At 41.3% G+C, this 26,486-nt stretch overlaps 1 protein-coding gene across 4 annotated transcripts; it reads left to right on the top strand.

The window, feature by feature from the left end:
• The first annotated feature begins 3,165 nt into the window (after positions 1-3,165).
• On the top strand, positions 3,166-25,394 carry MKNK1 (MAPK interacting serine/threonine kinase 1). 4 transcript variants are annotated; one of them, XM_041483246.1, is made up of 14 exons: positions 3,166-3,258; positions 4,131-4,242; positions 6,724-6,804; positions 9,918-10,016; positions 10,699-10,796; positions 12,184-12,263; positions 13,701-13,774; positions 16,608-16,712; positions 19,660-19,715; positions 20,274-20,369; positions 21,138-21,332; positions 21,865-22,029; positions 22,613-22,653; positions 23,562-25,394. In XM_041483246.1, exons 4-14 carry the CDS (start codon positions 9,920-9,922, stop codon positions 23,788-23,790), a joined length of 1,236 nt encoding a protein of 411 aa, XP_041339180.1. In that variant the 5' UTR covers positions 3,166-3,258; positions 4,131-4,242; positions 6,724-6,804; positions 9,918-9,919; the 3' UTR covers positions 23,791-25,394. The 4 variants fall into 4 exon arrangements, with proteins under 4 accessions (XP_041339180.1, XP_041339178.1, XP_041339182.1 ...); XM_041483244.1 differs by having other exon boundaries at positions 22,610-22,653; XM_041483245.1 differs by lacking the exon at positions 3,166-3,258 and adding an exon at positions 3,283-3,578 and having other exon boundaries at positions 22,610-22,653.
• The last annotated feature ends 1,092 nt before the right edge of the window (positions 25,395-26,486 follow it).

Below are 26,486 nucleotides of genomic sequence, written 5' to 3'. Positions count from 1 at the left end.
AACATAGGCCAGAGTACTGTGATCCATTTGTAAAACTGCTAAATCAAAAGTAGCTTTGGTAAGTACTTCTTATTTTACCTAACAGCCAACACAGATGGCTCCTTCTCTTCTATGCTGCATATGCTGCATGGTAAAAAGCAGCCATGCACTTGAAAAGCCATTAAAAAATAAAAGGAAAAGTCACGTGGAAGAACGACTTATTGTAGTTAATAAGTTAATTATACCATTTGAGGAGGAGCTTTCTTCTTCACTTTACATGGGAGTTACCCCTAAAATATTAGCATAAACATTTCCCAGAAATACCATGCCTATTCTATTAAAAACAACAAAATGAAAGCCAAAACACTTTTCATTTTTTATTTTCCCCTCCTGCTTTATAACAGACTAGATTGAAACAAGATTTGCCCTCTGGTTAAGTGTGTTGTGCAGCTGGGTTATCTTTCAAAGAACAAAAGGGACAGAAAAACAAAAACTCAAATATATACACCTTGCTTTGAGAACAGACATCTGCTCCCACAGTAAGAAGATGCTGTTTTCTGTAAGAGCCCTTTAACCCAGCAGAAAAAGGTGGAAGGAGAAGTGATGAATGGGAATTAAAAACCACAATTAATTCAATTTGAAAATACTCTACAAAAGTTTGACATTACTTCTCCTGAATTGATACAGTTCTAGATGTTGAGAGTCTGTATGTGGTTGCTTGGATTTGAGCTACTCCCACAGTCTTACCACAGTCTACCCTTTACTTCTATTCAAGTGGAGATTAACATGAGAAGTTGTACAGACTTGCGTCCTGACCTGTACAAGGATAAAAGGTTTTGAGGTGTTGTGGAAATAGGTGGGCAGCTAGTGGAGAGCAAAGATTACTAATCCCTTCCCTGAGGGGAGAGAGGGAAACAGGAGCATCCTTAGCCTGGATGGGCAACCAGAGATTCCTGTGGGGAACAGCTGCTGGGGCTGGCTTTGCTGTGCAGAAATATTCCTGGGCTTGCACATTGTTAGACATCAGATACTGCACCAACTTGCACGAGTGCATCCCTCAGAAAACAGGCTTCAATGCTTCTGCAGTTTATACTGCCAGCTTGGAGGCAAGAACAAAGCATGCTTTCATCCTGGGAGAGGATCCCACAGAGGAACCGCTGATGGCCACTAACCCCATCCCACCCTGGGACCTGTGGGCTTCGGCTGTCTCAGGCACTGCTCTGCTTCTCAGCTGTGTCCTTTGAACCCAGGGGAGGAACTGGCAGCTCTCTCAAACTGTGCTGCATCTTCCTGGCCCCCTGGCAGAGAAGGCAGCAAGAGTAGGTAACACATACCTGAACTTGCCTTGGGTTTGCTGAGCTTGTGGCTCTGAGAGTTGAGGATATCAAGCTGCATATCCAGAAGCAGTGCAGCGCTGGGATGCTCATGGGTTAAAGCTGTAATTCATTAACTAACCTGAATTTTGTGTTTCAGCCTGAGCCACCTCAACAACAGCAAACACTACTGGAACTGAACAGCTTTGGGTGAAAAATACTGTAATCAACAAGTTACTAACCCCCAGTGTGGCAGCAGAGTTGAAAGGTTTGGGCCAGTATAGCTAAAAGTTGTTCTCACTTTGTGGCATCTTGAAGATGATTCCTGGTGCTCTGTAGGTGTAAAGGGCTATTTCCCTTCGCCATCCATTTTCCTACAGGATTTTTGCTATTTGGCAATTTCCATCTCCCAGGTGAAATGGGGTAACACAGTGTGAAAATTCCCAGATATTCACAAGCGCAAACTCAAATGAGCTAGAACATCTATACATGACTTCCAAAGTTCTGATAACTTGATAACTTGCAATTTACTTTGATTTTTTTTTTTCCAGGCATGCTCAGGTTCTGCTTCAAAGTTTCCCATTATTGCTCTGATATCTGCAGTCTCTAGACATCAACATCTCCCACTTCCCAGCAAAACTAGCATCTCCATGGATGTTTGAAATCCTTATGGAAACGATACTATATCACAAACGAGTGATAGTGAGTAGTATCGCACAGGAGTTCATCTACTTTTTTTAAAATTTTTAACACAAACTCTAAAGCTGAAATGTCATCCAAACTGTGAATAACCTTATAAAATGCCAATATGAGTTAACGTGTAAATGAGCTATTTCTTGTCATCCTCTCCATAAATGAATCCACTTTCTTGCTCAGCCTTACAGAGGAAAATAGCACTGATGGCTGTCTCTTCCTGAGCCTTTTTAATACCTGTGAAGTAAATCAGAACTTTTCTTTGTAAGACTGAAAGACTGTACTCATCTGTGAACTCCAAAGTAAGGTTTCTGCTATTATTTTTTCTCTTGGAGTTATTGTACAAGGCAGGTGCCTTGTGTCTCTGCTGAGAAAACCTGATTGTTTTTCCAATCAAATATATTTTCTGGCAATAATACCAACTTAAAAAAGGATAAAACTGACAGATTAAAAGCCTAATTCAATCGTAGTTGTTAAAAAAAATATTTTTAAAGTATTTGAGTGGCATGTTTGTCTTTCCTTCATTGCTGTTACACTGCTGTCTCTCTTCTGTAGCTGTATTGGACACAGAGGGAACATATGTTTCACTGCTAATATAAAAAGAGATCAGTTGTGGAGAGGTAAGGAATTAGTTGGAGAAAAATAGACTGTATCTAAATTATTCAAGGAAGAGTAGAAAAAAAATGCAGAAGGACTTTGGTTATCCCGAAGGGGATGGGAGCAAGCGAGGGTGGGACACAGAGCTGCTGCTGAGAGGTTTTCAGCTCCTTCTCCGAGTCCTTTGGACTCTCTGTCCAACAGCAGGGTTTCCATGCTGTGCCTCCCTAGCTTTATCCAAGCGCTTGGTTGTTGTCTTACTTTTCCTTTCCGTTCTTAGTTTGTCCTGCCTGAAGGTGTTTAAGGAAAGCCGGGACGCGGCACTCCCTGGACACAGCGGTGTTCGCTCATAGACCGGCCTCGACGATCTTCGGTTCTCCAGCCGAAGCTATTCTGTGACATCGCTCATGGGGGAAGGAGAGGACGGCAAGCAGCCAGCCAGCCTGGGGAGCAGGGTCCGCTGCCCGCTGTGCCCCATTGATGTTCCATTCCCCGCTGTGCCCCACCGACGTTCCGTTCCCCGCTCCGTCCCCTCAGAGGAGCCGCGGCCCCGCTCCCGTGAGGGGGCGCGCAGGGGGCGGTGCCGCGCGCAGGCGCGCTCCCGGCGCTCCTCCAGGCACAGGGCGGGGGCGGGCGGTGCCGCCCCGCCGAGGAGGGACCCGCGGCCGCCATGGAGGTGAGGGCGGGGGGCTGCGGTCGCGGCGCTTCCCGGCTGGCCAGCTGAGGGGAGGCGAGGGAGGGGAGTCCCCAGGGCCTCGGTCCGTGCCCGCAGGAGCTCCTGCGGCTCGTCCGGCTGAGCGCTCGGACGCGGGAGCGGCGGCAGCCCCGGCTGCTCGGGGCGGCTGGAAGGTGCCTCAGCCCTCCGGCTGGCAGCTTTGGGTCTGGGGGCCCTCGCCAGGGAATGCGGGAGTTTCCTCGTGTCTGGAGCTGGAAATCTATTCCCCGAAGGTTTAAAGTGCTGTGTTTCATACCTAGTGCGTTTTTCAATAAAGAGTGGTAAGTGTGTACTCTCCTACGGCAGCTGCTTTCTGTTGAGGACATTGCTGGAGTGGGAAAACAGCAGGCAAAGGCGAGCGGACCAACTTCTAGGTGTGATCACGGGAAATCTTCTCGTTCCTGTGTTTTTCCTCTGGCATAAAACGAGAGCTGTGAACCCCGAGGAACACTGAAAATCTGCCTAATGTGTACTTTGTGGCATTAGTTCGAGCAGGGTGACCTTCTGAGGCGAGAGAAGCAGCGGGACAGCCCTGGGTGACAGCTCGGCTGCTGGCATCAGCAGGACTTGTGATAGCCAAAAATCAGCCCATTCCCTGACACCGCTGGCACTTGTCTGTGAAGTGTCAGATTTGTTGGAAGATAAGCCACTTTTTTTTTTTTTTTTTTTTTTTTTTTTTTTTTTTTTTTGCCATTTACAAGCTGACCTCTTCTAAAAGCTTCTGTCATACAATGTTATGACTCACAACTGGGCTTGGGAAGATTGGAGTACGTTCTGATAACTTCTAAGAACTATTGTTTGACTCTTTTTTTTTTTTTTTTTAACCTAAACAGAGCTCCTCTTCATGCCTCCCAGATGCCGGATGGAAGCAAGGCAAAACGCTCCTGCAGAGCTGAACCTCTTTCACTTCAGTTCTAAAGGTGTTTTGTATTGGCAACCTTCCAGGTAAAGTGGGGTGCCTTGTGAATTTGAAAATTTCTTGGTTCTTTAAAGGTCTTTTTCAACCAAATGCTTCTGTGACATTATTTCATGGTACCAGTACTCTGTAATGCTTTCAAAAAAAAATATTTACTGCTGTGAGGAATATCCTCTCTCCTAGTACCTTCCTGGTAACAAATGTTAGAACACTGGCAGAAATCTTATGTGACATCAAATGTGACAATGCAGTGGAGTTTAATGACTTAATTTTAGAGTTGAAAGCACAGAGAGGGGAAAATAAAGAAAAAAAATCAGTCTTGCTTCAAGGTTTAGAAAAACATTAAGTTAGATTAGCTTCTCCAACAAGGCTGCTTGCTGGTGTAGGTGTATGTTGTGTAGCTTTTTTTTCCAGTGACAAATGTGATTATCTGATTGATCATTTGTGGGGTGTGGAGCAAGAGCAGGAAATTTTTATCTTGTATCTGTATGAAAAGAAAAGTTGTCTTTGAAGAAGTTTTTCTCTTTGGTTTACACTAACAAGGGAGCTGAGGGGGATTAAAGGAGCTACTTGGTGATGCAGAGACAGTCTTCTGAGAGTTGTTCATGCCATTAGATGCAGAAGAGAGTAAACACCTTGCTGTTTAGTAAGGGCCCCTCAGAGCCTACTTACATTGGATATCTCCTTAATTTAAAAGTGCTCTAGGGGTTGGAGAACCTTTAAGTAGTTGAGTCAACACACTACTGCTAGGAGTTTTCTCATTTAGAATGTGTGTGATGGAGTTTAAAATAACTTTGCTGCTAAGTTCTTACTGCCCTGTGATGGCAGGTTATAAACATGAGCTATCTATCAGTGGTCAGTAGCAGAAAATATTCTGTTTGCCTGTTCTGCTGGGTGTGGAAGGACAGAGGAGGTTCTTTAGCGCAATAAGCAGCGTGTGTGCCATGTTGTTCCCAACAGAGCTCACCATTCCCAGTTATTTGTTAGCCCTATTAGATCCTCCCATCCATGTGGCTGGCTGCCTTGGAGACACCTTGTCCTTGAACAAGAAATTAAAAAGATTACAGTGTTTTTAAGCCACGCTCAGTCTAAGATGTTCTCCTTAGTTGTTATGTCTTATATGGATCAGGACATTTCTCTTGTTTGCCTTTGTCTGTCCAGTGGGGATGATAAGAGTGCTTTTGCTGTCATTCTGAATGGTAACTAATGCTTTTAAAGAAATGCAGGTGTGCCTGGGGAAACACAGGCTGGTTTCAGCAAGTCTCATGTCTGCAGCATGTGTGTTAAAATATGCTGGTTCTCCAACACGAGAGGGAAAGGAGATCTGTGTGCTGTCCTCTCCATCAAGGGCTCCCTGCTTCCCCAGCAGTAATCCTGGTGAAGTAAGAAACTGAGATGGGAGGAATCTATCTGAAATAACTTGATGTGCTATCCTGAAAAGTGAGATCCACCCATTGCTGGAGGGTTTGACTGGGAATGTAAGAAAACCCCTCTTAGTTTGCAATGGAAGTGTTAGCTGAAAGTACCAAGAAGTTGCTCTGCAAATTGCTCTAGCAGGAGATGATGTGGCACTGATCTTCTGGAAATGTGACAGAGGGAATGGCAGGGGGAAGCATGGACATAAAGAGAAAGGTTGCTGTAACCTTTTCCCCAGTATGAAGGGTTTCAGGCAGGTGGTGTCAGCTGTGACACTGTGCATTGTTACAGTAATGCTGTGATAAGGCTGGATCAATAATTTTTGTCAGACTTGCTCTTTCATGAAATTGGATTGCCTGGGCTTCCTGTGAACTTTCAGGTGTTCATTTGGAAATGTTAATGCTCTTGTATATTATTGAGAAGATGATGGAATGTTTTTAAGTTCCTCTCCCTTCATGGATAACTCAGATTAAATGAAACAAAAAGTTGTATTGTAGGTGGAATGAGAAGGTAACTCTGACAGATAAGAATGAATTGTGGAAAACTAGTGCAAAAAATCAAGTAAGAGTATTCACTTCTTACAATTTGAAATTAATATACTTAATACAGAATGAGTATAAAATAATATCTCTGATTTGACACAGGACTGTCATACATCCTTGCATATTCTTCCTCTTCAAATTGTATCTCTTGATGTGTAACATTACAAACACAATTAATCACTATGTAGCTGCTTTATAAAGGCAGCTTGGGTTGTTCGGAGCTTCCTGCAACTAGATGGTTTTTGCAGAATCAGCACCTGCTGAGTGTGTCCAGTTTCATTATGAGCCACATCTGTAGCAATCAGTGTTGATGGAGGAGGAAGGGTCCAGGAACAGTGTGAGACACTGAGCTGGGAGGAAAACTGGACTGAAGTCTGTTTTCATTTTGTTCCAGTGAAATTGTAGGGGTGTGCTTTCGCTGTGTGTTCACGTGAAGCCCAGCACAACAGGTCCTTGCAATGTCTTTAGGCTCTGGGCACTACCTAAATGTGTGGAAAAACAAAAAACATTTTCATGATTTCTGAGTGGTAATGTGTTGGTGTTTCTTTTCAGCTCCAGAACAGCTTGGCTCAAGCAGGACCCAGTTTTGGTGCAGTGGCTCTGCTCTCCACTGAGTTCAAAAGCACAAACAAGGTATTTTGTTCATAGTAGAAAAAGGCACCTCTTCTGTGTTCTCCAAGTGCTTCCTGTTACACACATGTGCTTGTTTTCCAAATATACTCTTCCTTCCTTTGGGAAGCAGATTAAAATGAGAGGGGAGTTAGGTCTGGGTAGTGGATTTTGGCATGTTCATATATAGAGCGTTAGGAAGCAAGATGAAAGATGACTTAAGGTCTGAATGAAGTGAAACTTGTGGTAATTGTTCCCTTTCTTCTTCTCTTGGCTTTGTTTGCAAGTTTTCTTTACAGCAAAAGAGAAAGGCTGTAACTACCTTCCCACACAGGCTCTGAATAGTATGTGTGTTAAATATTGCCTCAACACTGAGTTATGATGATAATAAAATTCAGGGGCTTCAACAAAACTGCAGCTAAGACAGAAACTTGCTCTCATTTTACTTACAGTGTGGATTTTACTGGTAACATTACCCTGTGAGTAATAATCCTAACCTGACTGGTGAAGGACAGATCAGAATTTGAAGACACTCACCTTCCAGAGCAGTCCATCCAGTCCCTGAGCTCTGTCTGGCAGGGTGAGCTGCCTCAGAGCCCACGGTGTGCCTGTCACCAGAAGCACTCCTGCAGTACGCAGAACACCTCAGCATTGCTTGGATGGTTGAGGCACACTGTCCTTCAGTGTCTTCAGAAACTTTTTTGGTTGTACAGTTGCAGGAAAAAAAAAGCATTTCTTTGAAAGCTTGAAAAATCTCTAAAGTGTTTGGCTGGACTAAAGGCATTTTCTTGTAGTACCAGCTGTTACTTAAGTACTGGTTCATTATAATAAATGAGTAATGGGAGTGAAGCTGTGATGCCTTTAAAGGATGAGCTGTGTTGACAGAAGTGAGCTTCACAATGATGTGAAATAGCAGACCAGAACAGCAATAAGAATCTAATACAGCTAAAGTTTCATCCTTTAGTGTGATGGCAAATTTAGTCAAGACTATAGGTTAAAAATGTCAACTTTTCAGCAATTTCGTTTCTGTATACATAACTAGTGAACTTCCTGTTTTCAGGGAAGCAATTCTCTGTAATTTAGGAATACAGTCAGACTAAAGGGAATTGAAATAATGTAGTGAGTTAATAAACAGCTGACTGTAAATATCAGAGCCAGCTGGTAGAGTGCAGGAGCTGGTTGTGAAGCTGTCAGTTGTGCTGAGAGACAGGATTCATATTCTGGAATTTCTGCTGATTTTTAGTCAAAGCTAGTATTTTAGTCAAAGCTAGTATTTTTAGATTTTTAGTCAAAGCTAGATTTTTAGTTTCAAGCTCTGAAGTTGTGATATTTAAAATGGAATAGAATCTGTCTAGCTATGGCTTGTAGAAGGTGAGGTCATTAAAGTTACTTGTTTGACACCTTGTGGAAATTGAGCAGCCCTATCTCTGAGCAGCTTCACGTGTGCCCAGTTTAGTTTTAGTCCCAGTTCTGAGGAAGGTGAGGTCATTAAAGTTACTTGTTTGACACCTTGTGGAAATTGAGCAGCCCTATCTCTGAGCAGCTTCACGTGTGCCATTTTAGTCCCAGTTCTGAATAACTCCTGATGCAGGTAGAACTGAAAAAGAGGAGAGCTGGAATTTGCTGCCAAAGGCTCGCCTTCTTTTTGTGTTCAAATTTGAAGCTGTATGTGTGTCAGTTTGAGTTAAAAGGAATATGTTTCTTCAGAAACTGGTAAAATGTTCTTTATACTACTGTATTTAAGAAGTCACATAGAACATCCATCATGATGATTTCTGAAAACACTCTGCCTAAGACTTGAAAATGAGGATTTACTATTGTTTTGAGGCTTTGAGTGATGTATGTTTAAGTGTTTCACTAAGTTGTTAAGGAGAAAGGACTTTCAAAATAACACCTATCCTGAATTTTCAGACATGTGTCACAGTAGCTATTGCTGACAGATAAGAACAAGAAAAATGTAATGAAGCAAAGAAAAAGTACTTCATGTATTGCTAGATTGTTGTGGAATGTTTTCTGCCTTGGAGCTTCTCCCATGTTTTGAGTACTTAAGAAACAGTGAAAGGCAGAAAAACTGCTCATCACAACCTCTGTTAAAAGAGAATTGACAGAAGTTTTTGGGACTTGCTCTTTCATTACCAGCATTCTCATAATTACACTATTTCTATTGATTTACCTTTTTCTGTAGTACAAGATAACTAAAAGTGAATTTACTCAGAATTCCTCATGGCTGTAAAATGTCTTAAGTGCACTTTGCTGCTGCCTTGAAGATCTTCAGCTGAGATTTTAAACTGTTGAGGCAAACTTAGCTGGATGTGATTGGTGTGAAGTGCTCCTGCCTAGAACCTCAGTGTGGAATCATTTAACATTTTGGAGATAGGTCAGCTGTGCAAATATGGCCATGTTTTTATTTAGGCCTTCAATAACAATGTACAGGTGTTTTTTTCTGCTGTATTATGTTGCATCAGTGAGTTGTTACCTCTGACTAAGCTCTTGGACTATCTGCAGCTAGTAAGGTAGGGAAAAATAATGCCATAAACACTTCTTGCTTTGGAGCATAAATTACCCACTGATCTGTGCTTTAGAAAGGTACATTATGGTTCTGTGAGAAATGGTTTTCATTATGGCCTTTTGGCAGCATCAACTGACCTAGATTGCTCCTGTGATACTTTAACTCCTGTGGTTGCTTTGTTTCACTGAGTGATTTGAAACCTCCCCACACCTTCTTGCTGTTTTGGGGGCTCATTTCCTTGAGCTGATTTGGAAAAAATCTCTTTGTAAAACGGTAGAATAGCTCAGAGGAGTGCCTTTGTGAGGGCTGCAAGTGCTGTCTGGTATCAGGGCACGTGTTCTGTTGTGGGTTATTTCTGTGCTTTGCCTTACTCTGCTGTGAGATAAGGATTCAGTATAGATGCATTATTGCTCCCTCCTGTTTTTACATTTATTTATCAACCCCCTGAACTATTAATTGGCACCTGAATTGCCTTTTTAGGTTTCCTCTGATATTTAGAAAAGAGGTGGCAGCCTTTGATGAAGAAAAGCAGAGAAACTTTTGGATAAGAACATAAACCCACAAGAGCATGTGCATTTTCTCTTGAAGTAATTGATTGTTAAAGTCATCTCTCTGTTCTGCCCCACAGAGATGGTCAGCAGCCAGCCTGTCCCCATAGCAGACAGTGGGAAAAGGAAAAAGAAGAAAAGAACCAGAGCCACAGATCAGGTCCCTGGGAAGTTTGAAGGTTGGTGACAATTCAAAAGCTTTTAATTGTTACAGTCTACTTTGCTTCTGCTGTTTTTCGGTTTTCTTAGCTAAACATGGCATTATTTTAGTAGGAACAGTGCTGATGTAAAAATGTTTTTATTTAATGAATGTGTGCAAAAATACTATGAAGTTTTGTAAGTAAAATATAGTTCAGTGAGAAAACTGAGCAGTATAAAACTTCTTAGTGGGCAAGTAGCAGTGGAAGGTATATTTCAAATAAAAATGGTAGTAGCATTCTAGGTTTAAATGTTCAAGTTTGTTATACTTAAAACACCATGTCTGTGAGTAGATTGTGTATGGTAGGCATTTCTGATCAAAGAATTAATTGTCTTCCACCTGAAAAAAGGTTTCTGAATTTTACATGAAGACAGGTATAGTGGCTGAGATCCTAGAGGTTACACATTTGTTCACACTAGCAATGTCTTATATCTCAGCAATTTTGATGCTGTAATAAAGTTTACTTCTTAGTTTTTCTGGAACTTGAAAGAGGGAGGTGAAAAAGGAAGTGTAATTAAGACTGGCATGTCTGCTTTAATACTGCATAAATGTGAGGGATGCTTATAGATACAGAGCTTGTCTTGGTGTTATTTGTTAAAATAACTTTCGCTGTCAAAATTCGCTTTGATGGATGTGTCCTTTCTTCTGGATTTCTTTGGCAGACTTGTACAAGCTGACTGCTGAGCTGCTTGGTGAGGGAGCATATGCTAAAGTTCAGGGTGCTGTCAGTCTCCAAACTGGGAAAGAATATGCAGTCAAAGTAAGTAGAGAGTAAAAGCAGCATCACTTCTGTTTGTGATGTGTCTTCTCCCTCTGAGTATCTCAGGGAAAACCTGCAATATAGTGGGTAATAGGAAATCCTTCTAGGAAATTTTTGATGCTTGAAATGAGCTTGTTTTATAACTTGAGAAAACCTGTCATCTTAAGTGTTGTGCCTCCAGAGTGAACTGGTGTATCAGCTGCAGATAGAAATCACAAACAGTAAATCACTGTGATTGGATCTCTGGGCAAGCTTTCCTCTCATGCCCTGCTTTAGTTTAGTTACCTTTGTCTCCTCTTATGAAAGAAGAGGCTGAGTCATTATACAGCATGGCCTTCCAAAATAGTGCAAGCTTTTGGGTGCTGTTCAGAGAGCATCGGGTGCTGCCAATGATTCATGTCAAACTGTCTTTATTTTTTGATAAAGGCCAATCTTCTTTTTGTAATATCACTGAAAAGTCCATTTACAAATTTGTTGTTATCCCGAGTCTCCCATCTAATTGCAAACACAAATAACAGCAATAGGGAAGCTTTGTGTTTGATTCTATTCAAAAATAGGCACAAAATTTTAAGCCCCTTTAAAAATGTAGTTCTACAGATACTGGAATTTTTTTCTGTACTTTGTAAAATTGTTGAAGTTTAAAGGTTGAAATAAACAGAGCTCTGCATTAGGAATTTGACGTGATCAGATGCAGAGACCTGTGTAGTTCTGGTGAATGGTTGCCTGTTCTGCACTAGAGAGCTCAGGCTGCAGAAATAAGAAACCATCTGGATACAGATGGTGGTGATGGCTTGGTAATGTCATGAGCTTTCAATTTATGCAGCAATCATTCAGGCTCAGCCTGAGGATGGTGTGAAGCAAGGTGACTTCTGATGGCTCTGAGAATGAATGTATGTTTTCTTTCTTTCTATTATTGGGTCTCCATAAAGTTTACACTATGAACTTTAATTTTGTGTTGAATTTGGTACTTGTTGCTTAGATGCCTCTAATGACAAATCTGTTCTTTTTGACTGTTCAGTGTGATGTGACTCAAATCTATTCTTGGTAGAACTCAAGAGGATATCCTGTTCTGCACATTGCAAAGTTAAAATGATGCAAGAAAACGCTTGTGGTAACTGGCCATTGGCTGTGTAACATATGGACTTAATCCCTTTCTTCTCTTCCTGCCCTAATTTCTCTTGTCCTCTCAATGCCTTCCAGAGCTCTGCTGACACTGCTCTGTAAACAAATGCTAGATGAGGAATTGAACAAACAAACAAAGGTGGAGTATTTTTCTCCAGTGGGCATGCCTAGTTCAAACCTTGCAACAGTTACCTAATTCCAGAGCTATATGCATACATCCTGCAGTAATTTTTCAAATATGAGTTCTTAAAACTCTTTTTCACAGATCATTGAAAAAAATGCTGGGCATAGTCGGAGTCGGGTTTTTCGTGAGATAGAAACTCTGTACCAGTGTCAGGGTAACAAGTAAGTATGGTCTTGTCTTTGTTTATTTAAAGTGTTTTGATTATTTGTTTTGAAATTTTTGTGTGTGACAAGGTTAGAAGCTTTGCACTAGTCTCCTCAAAACCACTTTGAAATTTAGACTTGACTTATTCAGATTAAGAATTTCCCCTTCTTTACCTGTGAAATTTAGGGGAACTATTTACAAATTAATAGTTACATAACTCAATTAGCAGCCAGGTCAATGTAGCTTGATTGTGCTTCAGTGATGCATGGCTTTTGTCCAGATGAGAAATTAACATTTTGACACTCTCCCCTGTGATTTCACCATCAGCAAAAGCTGACATGATACCAGCTGCTGTGGAAAGGAAATCTTACCATTCCTTTCCCTGATGTGTGGTTTGTCCTCCTCCTTGTGTCAGCCTTCCTGCTTTTGCACGGGAACTCTTAGATCAGCAGAAAGCTAACATAGTTCTCATTTGGTTGGGTGCTGACTTCATGCAGCCACAGGATGAGGCAACTGTAAAGCTGCTACTCATGACTGAAGAGGAAGAAAAGCTGTGCAGGCACTGGCAGCATGCTCTGGGAGTTTTGTGATGGATTTGAGGCAGTTCTGAAGCTACTTTTAGATGTTTCTGTTAATCTAGAATGTATACAATATACAACAGATGGTATATATATTACAATTGTGCAGCTTATATTGAATTTTTCGAACAAATACTTAATATAACATACGGAAATAATTTTGAAACCAACTTGTTTACCAAACTCATGGGCTTATGTTGTGCTGTAGAGGAGTAGACCATGTCTTTCTTCTTTTGTGAGGTTAAGAGTAAATGGTCATCCAGTGCACCACTGGTGAGAAACTCACATGACCACATTCAGAATTTCGAGGGTTGGGTGTACCATTAAATGTAAAAAATTCTGACTTACACGTTTGACATTCTCAAAGCAACCTGGGATATTTGTGCTGCAAAGAATTTACATGAGCTAAACAGGAGTTGTCTAAAAATGGCAACTAAGGAGCTGGATTTAATATCTTCTTGACAGATGCCTGTCTCCTTTGAGCCCTCTGTGTTTTGCTTTGTGATTTCCAGAGAGGAAGAATGCCAGTTTAATTATTTTTTCTTTATTTCTGCCTTCAGCACAAATGCAGTGTTTTAAATTATTAAAAACAACCTACTACCAGTTATCTTCCTGTCAATTGAGCAGTAGCAGAGCTCTCACAATCTCACCTGAGTGTGGTGTTTGGCCTGTTTCCCATGCTTAAATTTCAGTGGGAGTTGGAAATGTGGTTTTAATGCCACAGACAGCCAAAGCAACTTGTTTAACTAGAACTTGTATTTTTGGTTACTTCTGGCACTTCCTGGTTATCCATGCTGAAGCTCTTCATTGCTGTGTGTACACTCCATGTCCATGCTTTTTATTCCCTTTTTTTTTTTTTTTTTTTTTTTTTTAAAGGAACATTTTGGAGTTGATAGAATTTTTTGAAGATGACACAAGGTACTACCTGGTCTTTGAGAAGCTGCGAGGAGGTACCGTGCAGAAACTGTGCCTTTGCTCATTGAATCATTTTGGCTCCTATTTGCCTCTGTTTTAAAGTAGTAATTGAATAACTTATTTTATATGCTTGAGAATTTAGTGCAGCATCTGTGTACTCTGACAGAGCTTTCCCTTGATGTAGGATTGACTTCATTGCCTGGAACTCGTGGAACTCTGTTATGAAAATCATCTTGCCTGTGCCTGGGGTTGCTGTTATGTTAAACACCCCAGCTGTGCCTGTGGGTGTTTGAGAGCCCATCAAGTGAGCCTGAGTGGTCACTGGGCTCCAGCACTTCCCACTCACCTGGGGAATGAGAAAGCTGCAGCAAGCACTTCATGGACTTTCTCACATTTGTCTGTATGGAATATAATTACAGTACATGCTAATTGCATGGCTGTGCAAAACCAGGAATTAGTGTGGCCAATCCTTCAAAGGAAAAGTGAGCATCTGGACTGTCCTGCTGCCCAGAGAACATCATCTATTGTCTCTGGTCAAGAAGGTTTCCAGGAGAAAACTGTATGTGCAAGGAATAAAAAATCTTTCTGCATAGATGCAGAACTATTTTTGAAGGAGAGGGATGTGTATATTTCTTGAGTAAAAGCTTTTGTTTAACTTTTCTCAAAATTATGCATCATTTTATTGTATTTTCCCATAACACTTTTCTTAATGCACAGATGTCTCTGACAAATTAGCTGTAATAGGGCCTGATTGAGATGAAGAATCTGCATTTGTCTTTTTTTTTTCATCTCCACATTCTTCCATTAGTTAACCCTCTTCTTTGTGAGTCTGTGATTGTCACTGTACCTGCATGGCTGCTGAGAGGAAAATAATGATATTCCCCTCTTAGCTACTGATTTTACAGGCTCAGCTAGGGCTGAGGCTAGTTTTCTCTTTAAAAAAATTCAGTATTTAAAGGGTTAGATATGTGGTTTGAAGAATGGGAATTAGGGTCAGATCTGATGCACTGCAGATTCTGATGTGAGTGGCAAGGCTGGCAAGAATGAGAACATTCATCTTCAATGCAAGTCTTACTTCAGTAACTCCAGTCTCAGAGGCTGCTCTGACTTGCAGTGTTGGAGCATAATTTGGGCTTTCTATTTTCAACTTTGCCTTCCAGTAGCTGTGGTAACTGAAGGAGCTCTGCTCCTGTTTTATCTGTTTTCAGTTCACTGTGATGTCCAGAGTCCCTTTATCCTTGTCTGACAGCATTTTGTAATTGAGTTAAAATTGAGCTGATTAGATTGAACTGGCATGATTTAAGAGTTTTTTCCTCTCTTTTTTCTCCTCTGAAATGCATTTTGAGAGGTGCTGTATGATGCTTTCTCTCTGAGTACTGGAGAGGTAGGAACAACTAGTGCCCTGCTATTCTTTCTTCATGAGAATTCTCTACGTGGGCTGGATATAAAGTCATTAAAGTGTGTTTTTATTGATATTGATATAATTCTTATCTGAGAGAGTTTGAACATCAGCTCTATTCAGAAAGGTAATTTCAGATAAACCTGCTGAGTGAAACGAGCACTTCAGTTGGCTCAGTATTGTTTCCTGCGAAGTGTGGGGTCTTTTCCACAGGACTGGAAACAGTGAAGAACTTCTACTGTTTTCTAAAGGTACAAAGAACAACTACACCAAGAAACCCCTTTGAACTCCATGCACTCAAGAAATCTGTAGCAAACTAGGTGGTGTTGGTTTTGGCAAGGGAAAATGTCTGTGTTTGAAATATGATAGCCTTGTCCAAAGTGGCCTTCCTCCACCCAGCTGACACAGCTTGGCTGTGCATATCTGAGCATATCTCTCTTCTTTTTGAATGTCCTCTTTCCTCTCTGAATGCTCACTGTGGAGGAGTGGCAGTAGCATTGATGGTATTAGAATAGGAATTACCCTGTAGGAAATTTCCTTCCACATTTAGAACTAAAGTGAAATCACCTGAGATACAAAATGACAAAATATTGAGTGCACTGGGGCTAATAACAAATGGTACTTACTTCTTGAATTTCTTTGCCTGCTTGCTTTTACAAATACACATCTCTGAATATGAAAATAGAAGGCAATAGTAAGGCTCCTTAGGGAGCTGGGATCTCTGTGGACTACATGGTTTTTTTATAGACATTTTTAATCTTTTGAGAGGTTTGATTGAATTCACTTTAAGAAAAGGAGGAATCAAACCTTCCTTTATTCTTTGTTAAAGGGATACCAGTGAGGCTCTGCCTGCAAGCTGCCAGTCCTTCAGTATGTTTTAATTTAGAGGTATTTTGTCAGATTTTATATCCCTGGGCAAATTTTGCCTTAAGTCAGTGCAGAAGCCTTGCCTTGACGCCTGTGGGGAGTCTGATGTGTATTTAAAGGTCAAAGCTCTTTCTACTTTGATGGTGTAGAGGCACAAAACATGTATCCTTGACTTTCAGTGCAGGGTTTCAGTGGTGACATAGAAAATGAGGAGAGTTTGAGTATGACTACCCATGGCGTGGGGTAGGTTGGGTTTTGCTGAAGTGTTTATGGATCTCCTTAGCTGATGTTTGAGTTTTACTGGTACTGTTGGCAAATCTCTACTGTCCCAGTGTGTGGAAAACAGGCCAGTCATGTCCTGGGGCAGTAAAAAGGGATTGCCTCTCATGCTGTGCTTAAACTAGACAGCTGCACTGTTTGAAAATTATGTTCTAGCGCACTTACGTGCCTTTTCTTCTTAGTCATTCCCCTCTTTGCTCCACAGAAGTTGCCTGCTGTGAAAGGCCTCTATAAAGTGTGAAAATGAGATTAAAGATTCATGATGCTTGGAACTAGTTCAGCATTCAGACTGAGGTTTTCCCTTTCACCTGTTACCCTGACAGGTTCAATCCTGGCCCATATACAAAAGAGGAAGCACTTCAATGAACGAGAAGCAAGCAAAGTGGTGAGAGACATTGCCTCTGCTCTGGACTTTCTTCATACAAAAGGTGAGAGAGGGCTGCCTCCATCTTTACTGGTTAATACTGTACACTCATTTATCTTAAGTAGCCACCTTTTGCTAGTGTTCCCATTTACAGCAATGCCAGATGACTTAAACTGTTTTCCTCTATGATGCTATTTTCATATTGTAGTATTTTCAGTAACTGGAGTGTTAAGATGGTACAGGCATTCCAAGAAGAAAACTTGAATCAGCATCCAGAGAGAATTAACATTAGGGTTGAGTCTATTTGTTCCTGTTACACAAGCCACCATATAAAGGTTACTCAAAAGGAATCTAATAAAATTTTAATTTCCTCGTCTTTCAGGTCAACAGAAGTAATTACTTCTTTGTAATTACTCAGGATTTCTGCTGGTCACAAGACCTGTTGGTTTGCAGTAGCTTTTGGCCCCCCACATTTAGACTCTCACTGTTAAATTGAGAGACCTAAGTGAACCAGTGTCTTTATTTGAAGGTGTCTTCAATTCCTTTGGAATTTGCTTAGATTTAAAGCAGTATGTTTATAGAGATTTTATTTTTTTTACATTAGTGTCTTTCTGCTGCTTTTTTGACTTGGGAATACTTTGGTTTAAATTCAAAAATTTCTCTGCATTATGGTCATCCCAGAGTATATTTCTGGGCTCAATATTATGGGTGCATTTGAAATTTTTCCTAGGTTGTGATTTTCTGGCCTTGCAGCTTCATTTACTGTTACAGTGACTAGCTCTGAAAAGACTGTTTATGGGTTATTTTGATACATTTTTTCTTTCCTTTCTGCCGTTCTGATTAGCCTGGTAGATCTCAGCAGATTTGTTTTTGCTGCTTAAATTGCTTAGTACTGACTCTGGATCAATAAAGGTTTAGTTGTAGTCCATACTTTCAAGTCACAGGACTGTTTATATGCTGAGTTGGAATCACAGTGCTGGTTTTTCAACAAATTGAACCCATTTAAAAGAAAATTGTATCAATGGTTGGAGTAAAAGGGGTAAACCTGATGAATGTGGATCTTGTCACATGTTGACTGTTGGAAAAAGTTAATTTGAACGTGAAACCAAACTTAGTTTGGATCAAGAGTTTTTGCAATCTTCACAGCCAATGTGATAATTCAACATTAAACCTTCAGAGAATGTGCTTCTTGAATACCTGTGTTTAGAAGATTTTGACTTTGAGAAATGGGACATATAAGAAGCAGGGAGCTTAGGCTGAATACATGGAAAAATATTTTTTGATGTGCAAGGCTGTAGTGGATTTCCTAACAGCTGCAAGTCCAGGTACTCCACTCAAGAGGTTTAACATCAACTGAGCTAATACCTTTCTGTAGGTCTCTCTCAGCTTTTAGTTTTAATTCCCCTTTTCCCAAACAAGAGGAGGGTGATTGATTGAAATAGCTGTAGAGCAGCACTCTGCTTTCTTGTTGTTTGCTGTGAGCTGGGACAGCAGGGATATAGCTTGCAGAATCAGCTACATCCCCTTTTCATTTTATTGTTCTCTTTATGGTTCTTCCGTGTGACATTAAAATAATTAGTAAGTAGGGTACAGAACACTAAAGTAAACAGGAAATTAAAGCAGTTTTATTGCACAGCTTAATGGTGAAGTCCTATAGCTAAATGCTTTTAAAAAAATTTGAATGAGGACAACTAATTCTTTTGACAGGAGTAGTTTAAAACTCAGCTGGATGATAATCCTGTCTTACACCCACTTGGGATGTGTGTGCTTTATTGCTAATAATCTACTGGAGAGGTGTTTAAAGGCAGTTGTTTTCTCAGTGCAACTGCAAAATCAAATGTTACATAATCAGACATTTGAATTCACACAATAACACAAAAAGACACTGTTGGCTTTCCCATTGTGAGCCAAGCCAACCCCTGGGAGTTTGGTCAGCCTTGTTGTAAATGTCAGCACAGGCCACCTCAGTGGGTTCATTGTGCCATCTTTTGTGCCAAAGCCATGTGCACTGTGTCACTATGAACACTGATTCCTTTAGATTGGGGCTCTGCTGTTATATTTTAAGCCACATCTTGTGGAGTGTGCTGAAGAAATTACATTAAGAGCTCCCTTGCCTGGAGTTTGGGGAAATTTTCTTTCCTGTACTCTGAAGTGATAGAAGGTGTTCTTGGAGTGTAAGTTTCTAAATCAAGACTAGACTGCAGTTACATTACAGACAAGTTGCTAATTTGATTTGATTTTTTTTGCCTCTCATTTTCTACTTTCCATTTGAGTTTGATCATATTAAACAAAAAACTTCCAGAAATTGTGTTTTTAGGCATTTGAAGAACTTCTTTGACAACAGAGAACCACCTTGCATGTGGATTACACAGATAACTTTGTGCTTCTCTGTTAGGTTTGCCTGTTCTGATAGGAGTCAAATGAAGAAGCCTTTTGGTTGTTTTCCTTTAGCTTTTCTTTTGCATCTCTAACTGAAGCTTTAATTTTTCATTTGCTTCAGCAATGAGTGTGTACCTGAAAGGGATATTTTCAGCTGGGAGTCGGGGGATTTTTTGCAGAGGAGAGTGTCTCAAGTACTGTCTGTGCTGGTAGGAGTTCAGCAAGCCAGTTGATCCATCTGGAAAGAACAACTTCACTGTAAAAGGGACTAAAATAATTTCATTGTTATTCATTATTAAGCTGTGTAAAGAATTAAACTTTCCTACATGTAAGTCCTCTCAATAAGCTGGTTTTAAGGAATATAATTAATTTGGGCTAACAAAATGTTCTGATGTTAGGTTCTTACTTGCTTGACAGACTCTTACAGTTAAGGATGATAAAGATATAGCAGGATGCAACAGTGACATTTAACAGTTGCACTTTACAACTAAATTATTATATTTAAGAGGGGCAGGTGTGTGTAGCAGGCTCAGACTTAGAATATTTTCCAGGCCACCTTCTAATAAAGAGAAGCTATGAGAAATAAAACAGCAGAGTATCCTTTCTAATGAACATTTGTACTCTCTGTTTAGGTATTGCTCACAGGGACCTGAAGCCTGAAAACATCCTGTGTGAATCTCCAGAAAAGGTGCTGCTCTGGTCTCTTAACTTTCCAAACTGAATTTTTTAAACTTTGTTCCCAAAAACAGTCCTTGTGTTTTTTTCTCTTCTTGAAAACTTTTGAACCCATTAGTGAACTTCAACTAAATTTAACAGAACTGAAGCTTAAAAGAGACTAAATTCTTCTTTGAGCTGTGAAAATGTCAACATCTGGCTAAGAGATAAAAAGCCAGCTGGCCTTGTAGAGGGACAGCAGTGACACCCTGGTGCCTCATCTGTTCTGAGCCGGTACCCAGATAGACAAGCAGCATTTAGAGGCCAGCTGGTCACATTATATGGCCAGTTTTCAAAGTGCCCTGATGTGTACTGGCGCTTGCCTAACCAAATAAAAGAATAATGTAGCAGGATCAGGTGCAGGTGGTGTGGGTGCAGCTGGGGCAGGTGAATGCAAGGAGTAGAAGGTGGCTGTAAGGGATTGGGTCTCACTAGGGATTTGTGTTCTGTCCTGGGGTTTTCTACTTCACGTATTTGCATATTCATAAATTTTGCATTAATCCAAGTCTTCCTGACCTCTTATATTTTTTAGATATCACCAGTAAAAATATGTGACTTTGATCTTGGCAGTGGGGTGAAGCTGAACAGTGCGTGTACTCCAATAACTACTCCCGAATTAACAACGCCGGTGAGAGACTTGTTGTGGCTTTGTGCTTTCTTTGTTATACTATAAAGCAATTTTTCTTATTTCCAGAGAAGACATTCCAAAGAGCTTATTGCCACTACACCCAGTGCTGGGCAGTTCATTTCAAGCAAGTGTATGTTTGTTAAATGCTGTCTTGCTTTCCCAATCACAGAACAAATACACAAAAGCACAGGAGCTCAGTGTTAATTCTCCAGTTGGCCAGCACATGACACATTCATCCTGCTTATCTCTTACACAATCAAATGGAGAAACTTTTTGTGCCCATTTTTGTGTGCTTATGGACAGACTTTGAACCTTAGTTTTGTGTTAATTTCCCCATGTTTTGGTTCTGTAGCCAAGCCAATGAGCTAAGGAGAATGCAAGCTCTGTAATCAGTGTGTAGCTTTATAATACACATTAGTTTGAAAAGCTACAGTCCTGTGCTTTTGCCAATTACTGTGAAAGAAAAATCTGACAGTGTTGCAGAAGTCTTAGAGAAATCTATTCCTCTGATACACTTGTCTGATAGCTAATGGATAAGATTTAAAAACCTGAAAGGTGCAAATTAATATTTTGACCTTGGATTAAAGGTTCACAGCCACATAGAACAGCTTGTGGTGCTGCTAAAGAACTGTAGGAACTTCAGTATTCACTGATGCCTAATTTCTGCTTTTTCACCAAGCCACTTGGTGTAGAGTGGAAAATGATAAACCTGATTCTTGTTTCGATGTGACTCTCCCTTTGAAAACTTGATGGAATTTGGTTTCTTAGTGTGGCTCTGCAGAATACATGGCACCTGAAGTGGTGGAAGTCTTCATGGAGGAGGCCACGTTCTATGACAAGAGGTGTGATCTGTGGAGCCTGGGGGTGATTCTGTACATCATGCTCAGTGGTTACCCCCCTTTCGTGGGCAACTGTGGCACGGACTGTGGCTGGGACAGAGGAGAAGTCTGCAGGGTTTGCCAGGTGAGTGTGCATGTCCTGGGTGTGTGGGGACACTCCCCTGGGCTTTGGGTGTAGAACGTGCTGCAGTGTAAGCAGTGGAGAGCTGTGCCTGATGCTGGCAGGTAGCTGGGAGGATGAGCTGTCACTGAGAAGTGAGGGTGGCAGTACAGAAGGTGAGTGATACCAGTTTCTAAAGTAAGGTTGGGCAACTCTCCTTCCTCCTGTTGTGAGATCTCAGAGCTTCTCCTCACCCTCTTCCCCACTCTGCAAAAAGGTTTGCCATGCAGGGCCTGAATTTATTTTCTAAAAATGGAGTATTTTATCTGCCCTCTTAGGGGTGGGGGGAAATGTTTTCAGCAGACAGTGTATTGTGTCCATCTTAAGCTGCACTGAGCCACTTCGGGGAGCTGCCTGTCACTCTCCATTGTCTGCATAAGGACACTGGATGGTTTCAGTTGTCCTCCACATTAGTGGATAAAAGTGAGTGGGAACTCTTACCTGAGAAACCTTCTGGTTGCAGTATATTTCAATTGAGTAATTTTTCCTTTACCAGAACAAGCTTTTTGAGAGCATTCAGGAAGGCAAATATGAATTTCCTGACAAGGACTGGTCACATATTTCCTCTGAGGCCAAAGATCTCATCTCAAAGCTTCTGGTTTGTGATGCCAAAGAACGACTTAGTGCTGCTCAAGTTTTGCAACATTCATGGGTTCAAGGAGTATGTATCTCCCTTTATATAAAGAGTTATTCTTCTTCCAGAGTGACAAATAAGCTGTTCCCTGTCTTGAACTTTTTATTTGAGTCCTTGTGTGTTTCAGTGTTTCTATCTTGATTAATTAAATGATACACAGTGGCTTTATTTTTTTCTGCGTGGTAAATATTTGGATGAATATGTCAGCCTTTAAGTGTTTGTTTTGTTTTGTGTAATTATTGCTTTGTGCATTTTAAATGGCTTTCTTGTGAATAGCAAGTACTGCAGTACACAAATTATTGTTCTATTACAGTAATGCAGAATGCTGGTAAAAGAACAGCAGTGTCCTCTTATGTTTCAGTTCTCTGTTCAGGAAAGAAGGAATAGACCCTCTGGAGAACTTCCAAAGCTGTAGTCTTATACCTGCAAGCTGTGAAATCTTCTTGTGAGGGGAGACAGATTATGACATATGCTTTGCCCACAGTGAATTAGTTTATTTGCAGTATCTGTAAGATTTGGGGCAGTCACTTGTCTTTTTGTCACTCTTGGGAAAGCTTGGTTCCCAGCTGCTAATATGTAACTAACTTCTCTTCAATGCTTCTTCTAGCAGGCTCCTGAAAGGGGATTGCCCACCCCTCAAGTCCTTCAAAGGTAGGGTTTATTTTCTAAACATCTGTAAACTAGGCCAAGAATAATTCCTGAAAGAATGGGTGGGAGAAAGGAGTTGACAAATTAGGAGGTAACATCCCTGGGTGAGAATGGAGCTTCATAAATGTGCCACGCTAATTTTGTTAAGAACATCAAAAATATTAAAGCTCTGAATTTTCTTTATGATCTAATCTTGCTTGTTTGTGGGAAAAGCATTAGAGGGAATTCTTGCAGGGCAGTGTTCATCTTAGACAGGAAATAATGATGGTTTTGTCAGCTTGCTGCCCAGGAGGGGCAGAAAAAGGCATGAAGGCGTGTGTTACCCAAAGAGACTGCTTTCTGATGGGTGAATAATCATCATAAACACAGACTTGGATCTGAATTTCCTTGTAGTTGGTGGCACTCACAATATCCATTTACTGTGAGCAGGGCAAGCCTCATTGGAGGTGATTTGATGGGAGATTCTGTATGCCAGAGAGCCTGAGTCACACATCTGTTTCTGTGTCTGCTGCTGGTGATTTCAGGTGGTTCTCCCATCAGAAAAGCATTTCCTTAAGCCACAGGTGCAGTTGTCTGGAGAAGGACAGCAGAATGGTCCCATATGCCCATCCTTTGAGAGCAGGTAGAAATTAAGGATGACATCTGAGTTGGCTTCCTGGGTTTATAATCAGAAGTCCTTAGCAGAAAGAGGAGTAGAACTGTGGTTGTTTCCAAAATCCCAGAGTGCTTTTGTCATGCACTGCTGGTCCTCTGAGTGAGGATAAATGCAAATATTTACTGATCATTTTGCCTGCTGTCTCAGTGATTTGGTAGAAGAAATAAACACACCTGGAAATAGATATTCTGCTGTGAGGGCAAGTGGGTGAAGTGCCTGTATTGAAACTGCTTCCTGCTTTTCTTCCCCTGGCCAGGAACAGCAGCACCAAGGACCTGACCCTGTTTGCTGCCGAGGCCATCGCCCTGAACCGGCAGCTGTCCCAGCACGAGAGCGAGCTGAGCGCCGAGCAGGAGAGCGCCGCCCACACGGTCTGCTCCATGAGACTGTCCCCTCCCTCCAAATCCCGCCTGGCCCGCCGCAGGGCCATGGCACACGCCACCAAAACCAGCGACTTCCAGCCAGTTCCCCATAAAGCCTTCTGAAGTTCTTCGCTGCTGTGGCGGGGGCAGGATGAGTCTGTGTTCTTATTTGGATTTTCAGCGCTGATAAAAGCTGCTCTGCTTCCGACACTTTGATTAGGAGCTTGCTCTTGCGATGTGACTTGTAACTTAAAGGGGACAGCTTTTATGGGAATGTTTTTTGCCTGTCAGATTTAATGCATTAAGAGAATTTAACGTTTTTTTTTTTTTTAAACTGTAGAAGATGAGTTTGCTGCTGTGTTATTATCTGAGATGATAAATCACTAAGTTTTCCTCATTTTCTTAGAAGAGCACAGTTTAAAATGCAAACTTGAATATATCAGGAAGAGCCCAGACTTTGCCAGGCAGAGCATCAAGTCTCTCCCTGCTGATGGCTGCTCTCCTTGGTGGCACATTTTGAAGGTGCTGCTGTTATTGCCAGCAGTAGGGATTGTTCTCAACCAGCAGTGCCCTCCTCTCTTTCTGTAGACTCAGGAATGAAGGTGATGACTGGGTGGATCTCTGTCTCCATTGCATTCATTGGGCTTATATGGAATGAGATGGTACTGTAAAGGTGCTCCTATTTCTAGAGATGGAGAGAGCTCTGCAGCTTTTTTATGTTGTTGATAATTTGTGTGTCAGCATGTGGAGTGAAAACTGGGAGGGGTGGGGTTTTTATCTGACATATCTTTGCCCTTAACTCTAATGTACTCCATACCATCTCTTTTTTAATTTTCTGGAGTTTGATGTCCATTATGTCCCCTTGGAACAGTTACATTCTTAAATCTGATAACAGCAGTGTAACAGACTGTTTATGTAACAGTTTATATTTACTATTAGGCTTTTCAATACTAATGTGGGGTTTTATTATACCAATGCTATCCTCAGCTAAACCTTCCTTTCTGTAAAATTGTATTTCTCCATGACCTTTTATGTGTCCTACCTGGACTTCCTAATGTGAACAGACAGACATCAGTGAATTTTGGTGTGTGAATAATTTAGAAATGTCACAAGCAGAGTACAGCTGTACAAAAATGGTGCTGCAGCCACAGAATTCTGCCTCCTGTAGTAAACTCAGGCTGTGTCTAGATTTTGGTTTCAGTTTCAATACTGTGGTGCAACACAGCCAAGAATAACTTGGAAGGGTTTTGGCTGAAAAGCTGAAGATTTTAAGTGACCAAAGGGAGGTCCATGAAGAAGGACACAGATGTTGAGCACTTTGTGAAACATAAGCTGTGAAAATTGGGCCACTGAAATGCCCATGATGCACCTTAACTTGTCAGCCCTTTTTGAAATCTTTTTCCAGGGCTTTCTGTGCAGGGGGGGAGGAGGAGACCTCCAGGTGCCAGCACAAAACCCTCCCAGGCAGACTGAGAAGGAATAAAGTAGCAGATGCAACAAGCACTTGGAAGTTGAAAGGTCAAAGCTGAGTGTCTTTGCATGGCCTATTCAGAGTGGTTTTACATTATCAGTAATATCAGTGCATATAGCTATTTTTATAAAACATGCTGTATTTTGTGACTAATATTAAAGTTGCTATTTAAAAGTTTTTATACGTCGTGCCAGCCGATGAATAATGAAATGTATTTTGCTTTTTTAAATTAAAATGCTCTAAGTTATGTATTTAACACATTTGGCAGTTCTTTGTGGATTTTCCCCCCTCTTTATTTTTGGTGACACAGAAGAGAGAATTACTTCTTTGTGTGACACTGGATTTAAGACAGCTGAAGTCTCTGAGGACTAGGCATACCTCCCTCTTCTATTGATTTATTTTATTTATCAGTCTGTGGTCTCAGATTTCTTTTTGGGAACTGAGAAAAGCGCCCCAAGCAGGGAAGAGGTGTTAACTTAAGCCAGTTGTTCTGCTCTCATGTGTAGTCTAGTTCTGGATGCCTCTTGCAGAGTCATTTTTTAGTTTCTTTGGAGGTCTGTGGCTCTTGGGTGTGGAAGGCTGTTTTCCTGGAGGCGTGGGATGCAGCACTCCCCAGTGCTCTGTGCAGCCCTGAGTGAAATCTGGGCAGAGCAGGAATCCCAAACCAGGTGCCAGGCCCTTTATTTGTACTTGCCTTTCTTTTGAAGGAAATGCTTTTAGTTGAACCGTACTTTAAAATTATCTGCTTCTCCTTCTCTTTTCCTCCTGGACAAGAGAGGTAGCAGAGAGCACAGGAGACCTTTAGGCAGGGGTACAGGAGTGATGCTTCAGTAGGGCAAGCCTTGGATCTTTCTTTGCCTTGAAATGAGGAGTCAGATTCAGCTGATGATCCAACAGGTGCCTCTTTCCCTCTGATCTTTACCTTTCACTGAGAGTTCAGCTCTCTTCAGGTGAGTTATCCCCAGAGGGCCTCATTTGGAAGGTTTTCACAATGTTCTTTTCATGTCAGTGAGGAAGAGGTTCTTGCTTCCAGGTGGAAGGTCACTAAATCAGGGACTCTGATCTGTGCTTTTGAGGTCGTGCTGGGTCTGCTTGTGTTGCCTGTGAATCTCTTGTTTGGCAGCCTGTGGAACATGAGTGCTTCATCACTGAATCCCAGTGCCTTCCCTTTGGGAAGGGCTGAATCTGTGCCATGTTTTTTCAGTTACATGTGATAAACCACACCAGGCAGCTTGTGTGGGCTCCCTGGCTTCTGAAAAATGATGGAAAAGTGTCTTCTTGTGGGGAAACTGGGTTGGGAAGGCACAAGGTGACTTTCAAGAATTCAAAAAGTTATTCTGACCAGCAA

This window comes from Pyrgilauda ruficollis, unplaced genomic scaffold (genome assembly GCF_017590135.1).
Source record: "Pyrgilauda ruficollis isolate IOZ18807 unplaced genomic scaffold, ASM1759013v1 scaffold6, whole genome shotgun sequence".
NCBI lineage: Eukaryota > Metazoa > Chordata > Aves > Passeriformes > Passeridae > Pyrgilauda > Pyrgilauda ruficollis.
This window is presented reverse-complemented; position numbering and strand designations above follow the sequence as displayed.